The sequence below is a fragment of the Sphaeramia orbicularis genome, chromosome 19, assembly GCF_902148855.1.
Source record: "Sphaeramia orbicularis chromosome 19, fSphaOr1.1, whole genome shotgun sequence".
NCBI classification, from domain to species: domain Eukaryota; kingdom Metazoa; phylum Chordata; class Actinopteri; order Kurtiformes; family Apogonidae; genus Sphaeramia; species Sphaeramia orbicularis.
The window spans coordinates 41,996,372-42,011,200 of record NC_043975.1 but is presented as its reverse complement, the minus strand read 5'-3'; the positions used below and the strand labels follow the sequence as shown (position 1 = coordinate 42,011,200).

At 39.8% G+C, this 14,829-nt stretch overlaps 1 protein-coding gene across 3 annotated transcripts in view; it reads right to left on the bottom strand.

Annotated features, from left to right (window-relative positions):
* The window catches only part of exoc6 (exocyst complex component 6), a 275,638-nt gene that overhangs the window by 175,496 nt on the left and 85,313 nt on the right, over nt 1-14,829 (bottom strand). For all 3 annotated transcript variants that reach the window (XM_030121915.1, XM_030121916.1, XM_030121917.1), the window contains exon 6: nt 13,621-13,674. In XM_030121915.1, coding sequence (XP_029977775.1) covers nt 13,621-13,674 — 54 coding nt within the window. The remainder of the gene's footprint in view (nt 1-13,620; nt 13,675-14,829) is intronic.

Genomic DNA, 14,829 nt, shown 5'->3' with positions numbered 1-14,829 from the left:
ACAAAATTTTGTATAAATAAATCTGTAGGGGGCGCTATAAGCCGAAATTCAATTTGTTCCATTGAATGGGTGTAGGCCTGTGAGATGTACCACTGAGTCAAATTTGAGCCAAATCGGTGTTCGTATGTCTGAACTGATGCAATTTTCGTGAAGGTAAATTTGTAGGGGGCGCTACTGAGCGAAGTGGCAATTTCTTTTGATAAATGGGTGTAGGCCTGGGAGATTGACAACTGATTCAAATTTGAGCCAAATTGGTGTTCACATGTCTAACGTGAAGTAATTTTCGTAAAGGTAACATTGTAGGGGGCGCTATGGCGCCGAATTTAAATTTTTTCTGATAAATGGGTGTAGGCCTAGGATATAGATGTCTGAGTCAAATTTGAGCCAAATTGGTGCTCGTATGTCCGAACTGAAGCAATTTTAATTAAAAAATATTAAAAATTTTTGCAGGGGGCGCTGTATTGCAAAATTTCAGTTTCTTTTGATAAATAGGTGTAGGCCTTTGAGACAGATGTCTGAGTCAAATTTGAGCCAAATCGGTGTTCGTATGTCCGAACTGATGTCATTTTTGTAAATGTACATTTGTAGGGGGCGCTATAGTGCGAAATTTCAATTTCTTTTAATAAATGGGTGTAGGCCTGGGAGATGGACGTCTGAGTCAAATTTCAGCCAAATCGGTGTTCGTATGTCTGAGCTGAAGCAATTTTTGTGATGGTAAATTTTCGAAAAAACTTCGCAAAGTTTGCAACCTCGTCACACAAAAACGGTGATGCCGATTCAAAAAATTCGGCTAACTTTTGATGCCCCACTTCTCTAGATACTGTACACTGATTTTGAGCTCATTCAGCCAAACGGCTTAGTAGGAGATAGTTAAAATACAACTTCAGCGAAAACGCTGACTCAGCATTTTGGAAATTTCAATCCAATATGGCCGACAAAGGGTTGGTTTAGGGGTGTGGCCATTTTAATATTTTTTGTTTGTCTCCTCATGATGAATCTGTCTACCGATTTTCGTGGCTCTACGACAAACTTTATGTTGGACGCGCTCCCATTGGCGCAATGCATTTCCACTTTTCAAGGGGGCGCTGCCGCAACATTTCTTTACCGACATCTACGAAACCTATATGTAAATTCAATTTCTCGCACTTCTGAATTTTAGGCAAAATTTGGTGAGTTTTCGTAAATGTTCAGAGGGTCAAAATTGAGCTCAAAGCGCAGGAGAAAGAAAAATAAGACAAAAAAAAAAAGTAAAAATAATAATAATCTGAGCAATAACAATATAGCTGTTTCTATGGCAACCACGTATTTGCCCTTTTTTTAAAGTTCTCGAGGTCCCCCACATGTCTGTGGGGTCAGATGTCACGTGTCGTGCACTTACACCCACATGACTGACCGTGACTGGGCGTGTCCCATTGACTCCCATTCATTCTGAGCAGGTGTAAATATGCGATTTGTGCACATGTCATATACATCGTCGGAAAGGTCTCAGTGCCGTGAATGTGAATATGTGTGAGAGTGGCGACAGTGGCGAAAGGCGACCGCGTCACTGGCAATTTCGTCCCATGCGCCCACTGCAGACTCAATAGGCCCTGCGCCGGCTTTACTCGGCTCGGGCCTAATAAAAGCCGCAAGCGGCAACTAAAGGCCCTCGCCACGGGCACGTCAAGTAGAAGTATGTCCATCGTTCAGAAGGTGGTACTCTAGCACCAAATTTCAATGTCTTCTGATGAATGGGTGTAAACCTGGGAGATTGACGACAGATTCAAATTTGAGGCAGATCTTTGTTTTTATGTCAAAACGAAAGAAATTTTTGTATAAGTAAATCTGTAGGGGGCACTATGCAGCTAAAATTAAATTTCTTCCTTTGAATGGGTGTAGGCCTGCGAGATATACCACTGAGTCAAATTTGAGCCAAATCGGTGTTTGTATGTCCGAATTAATGCAATTTTCATTAAAGTAAATTTGTAGGGGGCGCTATTGAGCGAAATGTCATTTTCTTTTGATAATGGGTGAAGGCCTGGTAGACTGACAACTGATTCAAATTTGAGTCAAATTGGTGTTCGTATGTCTAAACTGAAGAAATTATTGTAAAGGTAAAGTTGTAGGTGGCGTTATAGCACCAAATGTAAAAGTTTTCTGATAAATGGGTGTACGTCTGGGTGATAGACGTCTGAGTCAAATTTGAGCCAAATCGGTGTTTGTATGTCCGAACTGAAGCAATTTTAATAAAAAAATTTAAAAAAAAAAAAACTTGTAGGGGGCGCTGTAGTGCGAAATTTCAGTTTCTTTTCTGACAAATACGTATAGGCCTGGGACACAGATGTCTGAGTCAAATTTCAGCCAAATCGGTGTTCGTATGTCCGAACTGATGTCATTTTTGTAAATGTACAGTTGTAGGGGGCGCTATAGTGCAAAATTTCAATTTCTTTTGACAAATAGGTGTAGGCCTGGGACCCAGATGTCTGAGTCAAATTTGAGCCAAATCGGTGTTCGTATGTCCGAACTGAAGCAATTTTAATAAAAAAAAATTTTTTTAAATTTATAGGGGGCGCTGTAGTGCAAAATTTCAGTTTCTTTTGACAAATAGATGTAGGCCTGGGACACAGATGTCTGAGTCAAATTTGAGCCAAATCGGTGTTCGTATGTCCAAACTGATGTCATTTTTGTAAATGTACATTTGTAGGGGGCGCTACAGCGCAAAATTTCAATTTCTTTTAATGAATGGGTGTAGGCCTTGGAGATGGACGTCTGATTGAAATTTGAGCCAAATCGGTGATTGTATGTGCAAACTGAAGCAAGATTTGTAAAGGCAAATTTCTGATAAAACTTAGCAAACTTTGCGACCTCCTTCCACAAAAACGGAAAAACTGATCCGAAAAATTTGGCTAACTTTTGATGCCCCACTTCTCTATATATGGTACACCAATTTTGAGCTCATTCGGCCAAATGCACAAGGAGGAGATAGTTAAAATATGACGTCAAAGAAAACGCTGATTCAGCATTTTGGAAATTTCAATCCAATATGGCCGACTTATGGTTGGTTTAGGGGTGTGGCCACAATAATATTTTTGGTTTGCCTCTTCATGATGAATCTGTGTACTGATTTTCATGGCTTTACGGCAAACTTTACGTTGGACATGCTCCCATTGACGTAATGTATTTCCACTTTTCAAGGGGGCGCTGCCGCAACATTTCTTAACCGACATCTACAAAACCTATATGTAAATTAAATTTCTCGCACTGCTGAATTTTGGGCAAACTTTGGTGAGTTTTCGTAAATGTTCAGGGGGTCAAATTTGAGCTCAAAGAGCAGGAGAAGAAAAATAAGACAAAAAAATAAAAAATAAATAAATAAAAATTAAAACCGCAAGCGGTGTTAAGGCCATTGCCCTCTCGTGTGACCGCCGAGGACACCGGCAGTGAGAGGACACATTATCGTGGGCTGGATCCGACATTCTGCCAGTTACACACAATGTTATACTTATGAAAACGACCACTTCATCGCAAGCTCGTCACAGCCATGCCCAACATTTGATCAAAAATGTAGGTGATAACTTTTGATCACACGTGTGTAGGTTATTTTCACCAAGTTTGTTCCAAATTGGATGTAAACCCTAGGAGGAGATGAAAAAAACCCATTCATTTCTATGGCACAGTTTTGGTGTTGTCATGACAACACAATTGTAAATAGGGGTGTGTCTTCATTGACTTTTTGGTTCAGTTTGGCATGAGGGATGTGTGTGCCAAATTTTGGTTGACTACGTTAAAAAAAAATTTTCCAATTAAAAAAATTTAGGGAGCGCCAGAGAGCCATTTTACGATCCAACTATACGAATTACATATAATCACGTTCAGGTTGTCATTCCGCACAAATGCTACATTGGGTCCAACTCAATCTGACACTCTGTGTGCGAGATATACACAATTTTACACTTCTCAAAATGGCCGCTTTGTTGTGAGGTCATCACAGCCACGCCCAACATCTGATCAAAAATTTAGGTGATAACTTTTGATCACACGTGTGTAGGTGATTTTCACTCAGTTTGGTCCAAATTGGATGTAAACCCTAGGAGGAGATGATCAAAGTATGAGGGGTGGGATTTTATCAGTCAACAATTCAACTCAATACGGCCGACTTCCTGCTGGGTTTAGGGTGGGGCCATGATGTAATTTTTTACTTGTCCTACCATGCGCTATGTCTGGACCAAGTTTCTTCTTTCTACGTTGAAATTTTTTTTGGATAGGTTCCCATCCGCGCAATGTATTTTCATATTTTGAGGGGGCGTGGCCAAGTCATTTTTTAATATTTCAAAAATTCTTCTTGCTGGAAAATTCTACTTTTCCACAGTGTAATTTTCAGTCTGTGTACCATTAGTGGAACACAAAGAGTTTTATCCCCAACTCTTGAGCTTTTAAGTAGGAAAGGAAAAACCTGTATTCTTCTTGGAGACTTTAACATATATCTTCTTAAAAGTGAGTTGAAATTATCAAGTGAATTTTTGAATACACTTCATGCATCTTATCTGTATCCTCTCATTTACAAACCCACTAGGATAACTAGTTCATCTGCTACCTTGAGATAGACAATATTTTTACAAACTACTTTGTGAATGAAATTATTTTTGGTTTACTGCTAGTTGACATCTCCGATCATTTACCAATATTTCAATTTTTTTTCTAAAAAAAAGAATCAGTCCTCAAAAAACTCTGAAGTGAAAACTAATTACTGTAAGTTTTCAAAGAAAAAAGAGGAGCTATTAAAAAACTTAATGGAGAAGGTTTCATGGGAGGAGGTGTTCAAACATAAAGTAGTTGATTGTACTTTTCAAACGTTTATGAATATTTTTACATTTGTGTTTGATAATTGTTTTTCACTCATTCAGTCAGGGAGTAAAAATAAGCATAAACACTCTAAACCTTGGATTACTCCTGGCTTACAGAAGGCTTCATCTGAAAAAAAATAAATATTAAAAATGTATTGTTAGTCCTATGCCATTTAATATTGATCGTTATAAAAAATACAAAAATCAGTTTATGAAATTACTGAAAACTGCTAAGAAAAAGTATTTTTCTGAAAAATTCTCAGTTCTGCAATGACACAAAAGCTACTTGGAGACTCATAAATCAATTGTTGAACAAGGAAAAGGTAGCTACATTTATTCCATCTCAGCTATCTAATGGTGTGAGGAACTTTACTAATCTGAAATAGCAAATGGATTTAATGAATTTTTTGTCAATATTGGCCCTTCTTTAGCAAAAAACATGAAACATTCAGATGATAATTTCTTAGAAAATATAAATGAGAAATATTCTAATATAAGTATGTTTGACCCTCCTACCATAAAAGAAGTTAATGACATCATACCTGGAATGAGAGACTCCTCTGCAGCACACAATGAAAAAAGAGCAGGCTTGATTAAGGACGTAGTTTCCTCTATTATTGAGCTTTTGACATATATTATATCTGTATCTTTTAAATCAGGTGTTGTACCAAGTGACCTCAAAATAGCCAAAGTAATACCACTGTTTAAATCGGGGGATTCCAGTATATTCACAAATTATTGCCCTATATCTGTTTTACCCTTTTTCTCTAAAGTAATGGAGAAGCTAGTGTACACAAGAATAATAAAACATTTGGACGGAAGTAATATATTATGTAACCATCAATATGGCTTCAGAAAAAAACATGTCAACAGAAATGGCTCTTTTGCAGTTTGTTCATAAAATCTCTACAGACCAAGATAACAAAAAAATATTTCTTCCCAAGTCCAGAAGGCAGCAACAAATTGAACACCGTGTCAGAGAAAGAAGGAACTTGAGGAAGCAGTGGAAGAGAGCCTCACAGGAGGAAAGAGCAGGCATCGACCCCCTGCAAGCAGACCTGAAGGGACACCTGGAAAGTTTAACGGAGAGCAGAAAACATCAGGCTCCGATGCAAGAGGAAAGAAAGGGCAAGAACATCCTTCTACGAGGATTCCTTTAGATTTGTGAAAGAAATCTTCACAAAGGAAAAGAGTGGATCTCTTAAAATGCCAAAGAGGGAATTAGAAGACCACCTGAAAATGACTCACACAGACTGCCACAGACTGGAACAGAGGAAATTACCACCAGACATGCGACCACTGCCTCAACCAGAACATCAGCTGGATGACAGTCCCCCAAGATGGAGTGAGGAAGAGAAAGTGGTAAGGAAGGCAAGGACAGCTTCAGCTCCAGGTCCAAATGGAGTACCATACCGGCTGTATAAAAATTCCCCAAACGTCTTGCGGTTTTTGTGGAGGCAAATGAAGGTGGCATGGAAGACACAAACTATCCCAAAAGTGTGGCGGAGAGCTGGGGGAGTGATAATCCCCAAGGAGAAGGATGCCTCAAAAATCGATCAATTCCGACAGATTAATCTGTTGAATGTCGAAGGGAAGATCTTCTTTTGCATTGTTGCTCAAAGGATGACAATCTACCTAAAACAAACAACTTGATTGACACGTCAGTCCAGAAAGCTGGCATACCCGGTTTCTCAGGATGCTTAGAACATACGAGCATGATATGGCACCAACTCCAATCTGCCAAAAGGGAAGGAAGACACCTGCATGTGCTATTCCTAGACCTGGCCAATGCTTTTGGATCGGTCCCCCATTCCCTCATCTGGACAGCCTTTAATTTTTTTCCACATCCCAAATACCATCACAAACCTGGTCAAAAACTACTTCAAAGACCTGCAGTTCTTTGTCAAAACAACAAAATATATAACATCATGGCAGGCACTAGAGGTAGGAATAATGGCAGGATGTACCATCTCCCCAATAGCCTTCACAATGGCAATGGAGGTGATCATTCGAGCGGGTGGTTGGAGGAGAACGTCTGCAGTGTGGACAGCGTCAACCTCCCATTTGCACCTACATGGATGACATGATGACCGTAACATCTACCGTTGCATGTACAAAACGGCTGCTTGAGAAACTTCAGGACAACATCACATGGGTAAGGATGACGCTGAAACCTAGCAAAACCAGGAGCATATCCATCAGCAAAGGGAAACCTGTGGACCAGAGGTTCTACATCAAGGATACACCCATCCCGCCGGTGTCAGAGCTACCCATTAAGAGCTTAGGGCGCTGGTACAACGAGAGCCTCAAAGACTCAGACCAGATTGATCAGCTGAGGGCAGAAACCATCAAAGGTCTTACCAGCATAGACAAGACCCTGCTTCCTGGCAAGTTGAAACCGTGGTGCCTGCAGTTTGGATTGCTACCCCGTCTGATGTGACCTTTAATAATCTGTGAGATCCCCATGACCAAAGTTGAGAAGCTGGAGAGGACAGTCAGCTCTTACATCAAGAAGTGGCTTGGTCTTCTCCGTTGCCTCAGCAATATCTGCTTGTATGGGCACGGGGCCTTGAAACTGCCTGTCTCTAGCCTCACGGAGGAATATAAATGTGCCAAAGTGAGGTTGAACATGACCCTGAACGAGTCTCAGGATGACACGATCCAAGCAGCTGCCCCCATATTGGCAACTGGCAGGAAATGGATCCAATCAGAGGCCATACACCAAGCAAAATCAACACTCAGACATGGAAACATTGTAGGGCAGGTGCAGCATGGAAGAAGTGGGTTTGGACTTGGAACAAGCCGACCCACATGGCACAAGGCCACAGCTACCCAGAGGAGAAAGCTGGTCGTGGCTGAGGTTCGACACCAGGAAGAGGCAGCAAGATGTGCAAAGGCAGTCTCACAGTCCAAACAGGGCCAGTGGACTAGCTGGGAAAACCTGGAGCATCGTAAGCTCACATGGAGGGACCTGTGGGAGATGGAAGGAAGCTGGATCAGCTTCATTATCAGAGCCACCTACGATGTGCTTCCTTCACCCAAGAACCTACACCAGTGGCTAGGAGAGGATCCATCATGTGCTCTCTGCAAAACCTCTGCAACACTCAGGCACATTCTCACCGGATGCAAAACCAGTTTGTCCCAAGGCCGGTACACCTGGAGACACAACCAGGTCCTACGACAACTGGCGATCATCCTGGAAGGAAGAAGAACAACTAACAACACCCTTCCTCCTCCAGTGCCTGGACAGCCAAACACCATCCCGTTCATAAGGGCAGGGCAACTCTCAGCAACAACAGCTGCTAGAGTGGAAATGACCTTCCTGGCCAATGCCCGGGATTGGAAAATGCAGGTTGATCTAGACCAGAAGCTCATCTTTCCACCTGAGATAATTACAACTAATCTCAGACCAGACCTGGTCTTACGGTCAACATCGCAGAAGTCACTGCTCATCGTAGAACTGACTGTACCATGGGAGGCTGCAGTCAGTGAAGCATACGAACGCAAATGCCTGAAATACTCCGACATAACAGCAGAGGCAGAACAACGTGGCTGGCGTGCCCATGTGCTTCCTGTGGAGGTCGGATGCAGAGGCTTTGTCACTGGATCCACAACCAAGCTTCTGAAGGGGATGGGAGTGCGAGGACAGGCCCTTCAGCAAGCCATCAGATCACTGTCGGAAGCCACCGAGCGCAGCAGCAGCTGACTATGGAAAAAGAGGAAGGACCCCATCTGGGCTGCAAAGTGACCACCGGGGGTAAAAGCCGAGGGGGGCACACCAGGGAAGCTTGGTGTCGCCGTTGAGCCCTGTGGAGATGTAGTGGGCCTATCATGAAACATCAATGAAGCAGGGTGCCCAACTGAAGACCCCAGTGAAGCTTTTACCCCTACCCCACTCATCACCAAGTGCCATTCAATCAGGGATTGTAATACCAAGTCCTATGTGCTCAACAGATCTAAGCATGTCAAACCGCCGACGTACCTTTTTTCTTTCTTTACAGCGCCATCAACCCAAACCGCCATCAAAGCAGGTAAGTATTCTCCATCAACCCAATCAACCCAAACTGCCATCAAGCCAGGTAAGTAGTTGCCATCGATCCAAACCGCCATTGTGGGCCTATCAACGAAACATCAACGAAGCAGGGTGCCCACCTGAAGACCCCAGTGAAGCTTTTACCCCTACCCCACTCATTACCAAGTGCTGATCAATTAGGGATTGTAATACCAAGTCCTATGTGCTCAACTAACTTGGCATATTTTTAGACTTATCCAAAGCATTTGATACAGTTGCTCATCACATTCTCATTGCAAAATTACAGAAATATGGATGTGATGATGTTGCCTTGACATGGCTACAGGATTATCTAAATGATAGAGAACAGTGTGCATTATTCAATAAGTATAATTCAAATAGAGCTAAGATAATGTGTGGGGTTCCTCAGCGTTCGATTCTTGGGCCTCTCCTTTTTTTGATTTACATCAATGATCTCCCTATGGTATGTAAAAATGTCTTGCCTCTTTTATTTGCTGATGACACGTTTGGCTATATCACATGAAAATTTCAATACACTGATTAGAGAAGCAAATGAAGAACTATCATCTATTTCTAGATGGTTTTAGAATAAATAATAAACTCTCAATACCCAAAAATCTATTTTTTTATATTTTGTAACAAAAATAAGAAGTATAACAAGGAAAACAACAAAATATTCATAGACAACTTTGAAATAACCCAGGTATCTTACGTTAAATTTTTGGGTGTTATTGTAGATGAAAAATTGAATTGGAAATCTCATATTAATCTTGTCTGTAAAAAAATGATGAAGTCAATTGGCATTTTGAACAGAGTTCGTTCATGGACAAATCATTCTTGTTTCTTGACTTTTTATTATTGCTTAATTTATCCTTACATTATTTATTGCAATACTGTTTGGGCGGCAACCTGTCCCACGTATCTCAATAAGATTATCTTAATTCAAAATAAATTTTTAAGAATGATCAGTTTTTCTAAGAGACTCGACTCATCTGCTCCTCTTTTCAAAAAATTCAATCTCCTCTCAGTTTTTGATGTGAACGTTTACCAGACCTGTGTCTTCATGTACAGATATGTTCACTTAACTCATATTCTTCCAAAAGTTTATCACAATTTCTTTGTTGTTTTCTGTTATTCACAACTTTCCGACAAGATTTTCAAGCAAATTTTATCTTCCGTACTGCCGAACTTCAGTCTGTCAGTATTCTCTGAAATATCGTGGACCAAATCTGTGGAATAATCTAAGACCTGAACTTCAATCAACATCTACTTTATCATTGTTTAAAAAGCATCTGAAAAGGACTTTAATTCACGAAAAAATGTAAGGCTGTATATCACTTGATTTGTATTTGATGATTTGTAATGTGGATTACATTTTTATTGTTTTTACTTTAGTTTATTATTACAGTTATATTGTATTTTTTAATTATTTTTTTGTATATTCATTTTGGGGGAGGTATTCATATAAGCCTTCTTTTTTGGCTTCTAACCTCTCCTGCACAATTTTGTTACTTGTTTGAATGTTGTTGTTTTTCTATTGCTGTTTTTATTTTATGCAAATAAAGAAAATAAATAAATAAATAAATAAATACATAAATAAATGAATAAATAAATGTTCAGAAAGGTCTCACTGCCGTGAATGTGAATATGTGTGAGAGTGGCCACAGTGGCGAAAGGCGACCGCATCACTGGTGATTTCGTCCCCATGTGCTCACTGCAGACTAAATAGGCCCTGCGCCGACTTTACTCGGCTTGGGCCTAATGAACAGCTTGAAATGGTACAAAGGTAAGCGGTGAACTGCCAGAGGTTTAAAAAAAAAAAAAAAAAAAAGGTAAGGTTAAACAAAACTACAAAATAATGTACATTTCAGAATTATACAAAAGGGCAAACAAAAAATGGGTTAACAACTTAAAGCAGTTTGGCAGCTATGGAGGTTGATCAAACCTCGAAAGTTGGTGCTACCAATTCCTACAGGTGTCCCAACGTTTCTGAATTCCTTCCAATCCCCTCGGTCTGCATAAAAGGAGTGTTGGAACACACTTTGGTGCCATACCATTGTGAGCATTATTTGAACAGTATTGTACTGCAGAAAGTAGTGTGTTCCTATAAAAATGGAAAAGAGGAAAAGGCAATTAACAATAGAAGAGAGACAGACCATCATAACACTTGAAAATGTAAGTCTGTCCTAGAGAGAAATTGCCAAGAAAGTCAAGGTGTCAGTAAGTCCAGTTTCCTTCACCATCAAAAGGCATTCAGAAACTGGGGGAAATGTTTACAGGAAGAGGTCTGGCAGACCTAAAGCCACAACAGAATCAGAAGACAAGTTTCTGAGAGTCAACAGCTTGAGTGATAGGCGACTCACAGGACAACAGCTTCAAGCACAGCTCATTAGTGGTCACAGTAAGCAAGTCTCAGTTTCAACTGTGAAGAGAAGACTTCCAGTTGCAGATGTGATCAGTCCATAACACCTTCTTCCAGTCTTCAGTAGTCCACTGGCGGTGTTTCATGGCCCAGGCAAGCCTCTTTTTCCTATTCTGAAGTCTGAGCAATGGCTTTCTTGCTGCAACTCGACCCATCACACCTGCAAGTAGTGTTCCAACACTACTTTTATGGACACAGACGGGGTTGTAAGTAATTCAGAAACGTTGGGACACCTGTAGGAATTGGTAGCACCAACTTTCGAGGCTTGATCAACCTCCACTGCTGCAGAACTGCTTTAAGTTGTTAACCCATTTCTTGTTCGCCTTTTTGTATAATTCTGAAATGTACATTATTTTTCAGTTTTGTTTAACCTTAAGTTTTTTGTTTTTTTTTTTTACCTCTTGGCACTTCACCGCTTACTTTTGTACCATTTCAAGCTGTTCATTGGACTTGAACTGCTTGAATTTCAATACAAAACTGGAAAAATTGGGGTGGGGTGTTCTAAAACTTTTGACTGATAGTATATATACATATATGTATATATGTATATATATATATATATATATATATATATATATATATATATATATATATGTACACCGGAGAGAGATCGGGCCATTGACATGCTTCAAGCTGGATGGAGCAGACGGGCCGTAGCCAGGGTGTTTAGAGTCCACCACTCTACCGTTGTACGCGTCTGAGCATTACCACACCACCGGCTCCTCCAACAACCGTCCCAGATCTGGTCGACCACGTGTTACAACCGTTGCACAGGATCGTGCCAATTGGCAATTGGCTACGGCCCGTCTGCTCCGTCCAGCTTGAAGCATGCCAATGGCCCGATCTCTCTCCGGTTGCAGTAGTCTTGGCATTGTGGACAAATGTGTTTTTGCTCCATTTTGGTGTCTTTTTATAGGGAATGGTTGTGCACAATTGAGGAGAGGTCCAATTCATCTCTGAGTTTCACTCATGAGCAGACACGGGTGAGGAATACAAAAATACAGTTCTTATTGCTAATCGAAATCAATCAACCGGAACCAGGAAAACAATCATTTCATTTTGACTCAGAATAGTACTGAACTCATTGTAGTTTGAAATTTTGCAATTACTGTCATATTTCTGAAAAAAATCGATAAAATGAAAATGATGCGTTTCTTTTTTTCTAGAGTGTGTAAATATATATATATATATATATATATATATATATATATATATATATATATATATACATATATATATATATATATATATATATATATATATATATATATATATATATATATATATATATATATATATACATATATACATATATATATATATATATATGTACAAACACACATGCAGGGTGTAATTTGTTGGAGGGGATGGAGTGGATTAACGCCCCCTCTGGTTTATCCATCCCTACTTCTGCTCAGTGAATTTCATCCGTTTGGGTGGGGGGGGGGGGGGGGGGGGGGGGGGGCAACCAACCTGCTGCAAATCCCATCAGGTTGTGTCAGTTATCTTCCTCCTATATCTTCCATCACTGACACTAACGTTCACCTGAGCCAAACTGTGTCAGTCTCAGAATTCACAATGTCTCCATGTGCTGGGGCGCCGTAAAGAAGGGGGGGATGTGACAAATTCATGGAACCCAGCATTTGTTTGGGGGGGGGGGTTTAGAGCGGTGGAGGGGGTCCAATGGATACAGGTTAGAAGGTGTGACAATTTGGTGTAAGATCCGCTGAATAATAGAGGAATAGAACCAGGAGTTGGACGATAAAACTATGTAAAGTAACACTTTTTTTTCACGGAAGCGCTAGTTACGTTAGTTATGGACTGCACCCCCATGTATAGAACTGCTGCCCCTGTGGCAAAAAAAATGTATATATATGTAGACAAAAAGACAGACATAGACAGAATAGTAGTTTTCACTTATTCCAGAGGAGTCTAATTAATACGAGTCTGTGACTAATATCTGTGTTCCTTATTTATTTATCATTATTGTGAATTATCATCATTTGATGGTGCAACAGGGTGGGAATGTTCATGGGTTTGGGTATAAAAAAAACAAAAAAAACAATGACTGTATTATGCTTTTCTGGATGACTTGATATGTATTAAAAACACTTTGAACAAAAAAAAAGAAGAATAGTAGTTTTCATATTTTTTTTTTGAGGGAAAAAAAAAAACATCTAAATTCTGCACTTCATAAGGTTAAACATTTTGTGATTTCTCTCTGGATCTGAAACAGGAAGCTGAATATGTTTGGACCTGACTAGGTTGTGGGAAACCCTTGTTGATCATTTGTGGTGAAAGTGTTCAGAGCGATCAGAGCCTCCACAGAGCTGCAGTCTTACCTGGGAATGTACACATTTTCCAGTTGTTCCATGGTCTTTAAGGCAGCGTAGTATCTGAACAGAGAAACAGAGCATGGTTATTGATACCTGTTATTGATACCAATCAGAGTTTACCGTTTCATTCTGCTGTTGAACTTTTGCTTTACAAACACAGGCTCATTAAAAGAGAAGAGTACAAAAATACAGCTGTTATTAATCAAACAGTTGTGTCTGTATTGAGTTTATATTGACACTGTAGTTGGAAGCGCCAAGCAGATCAAACTACTTTACTTAATGACAACGGTCTGGTGCAATTTTAGAACATTTTAAAAAACAGAACAAAGTTGATTTCTCTGAATAGGTTTTTAATGAAACAACCTGCAGGTGTGGACAGTGATGAAAGTGAGGCCAGAAAGAACCAAAGTTCTCATAGTTTTGGATTTTTCATGATAGTTTATTTTTATTTAGTTTTGACTTTTTTTCTGTAATTCAATTAGTTTTAATTCGTTTTTAGAGCAGGTTTGCTTGTTTTTATTAGTTTTCGTTATTTTCTAAATAATTAGTTTTAGTTTAGTTTTACTTTGTTATATGTTTTATCTTCTTCACCGTCGAATTCAAATATATCCCAGACATGACTCTGCTGCTTTCTCCCAACTTTAGTCTCCATGTTTCCAGGTAGAGTGGGGACAAGAAGATGACTGTAAACAAGAAGTGACGGACCGTTAAATATCATATGGTGCCAGCAGCTATAATTGCTTGATGGAAATAAATCGATTCCATATCAATCCAACATTGACAAAGAAAAAAACGAAGCGAATGTTATCATGAATTTTTTCCGTTTTAGTTAGTTTTGTACGTACACAATACAGTTTCAGTTAGTTATGTTTTTTTTCTTTTAATTATACTTAGGGGCTCGGGGCCATAGGCCCAAGCACCTATTGTTGTTGCTCACGCCTCTTTCAGTCACATATTATTAGGGGCTCGGGCATCGACACAGCGAAGCTACGAGCACCTATTACTCTTCCGCGCGTTTAGTAATATTATTATTATTATTATCATTATTATTATTATTATTTAGGGATGTCCGATAATATTGGCCCACCAATATTATCGGCCCGATATTGGCATAAAAATGTAATATCGGTGAATATTGGCATCGGTTTTTTTGCCTATCATTAAAACCGATAAAATAATGCCTTGATTTCACCGGCATTTACCGACTCGTAAATG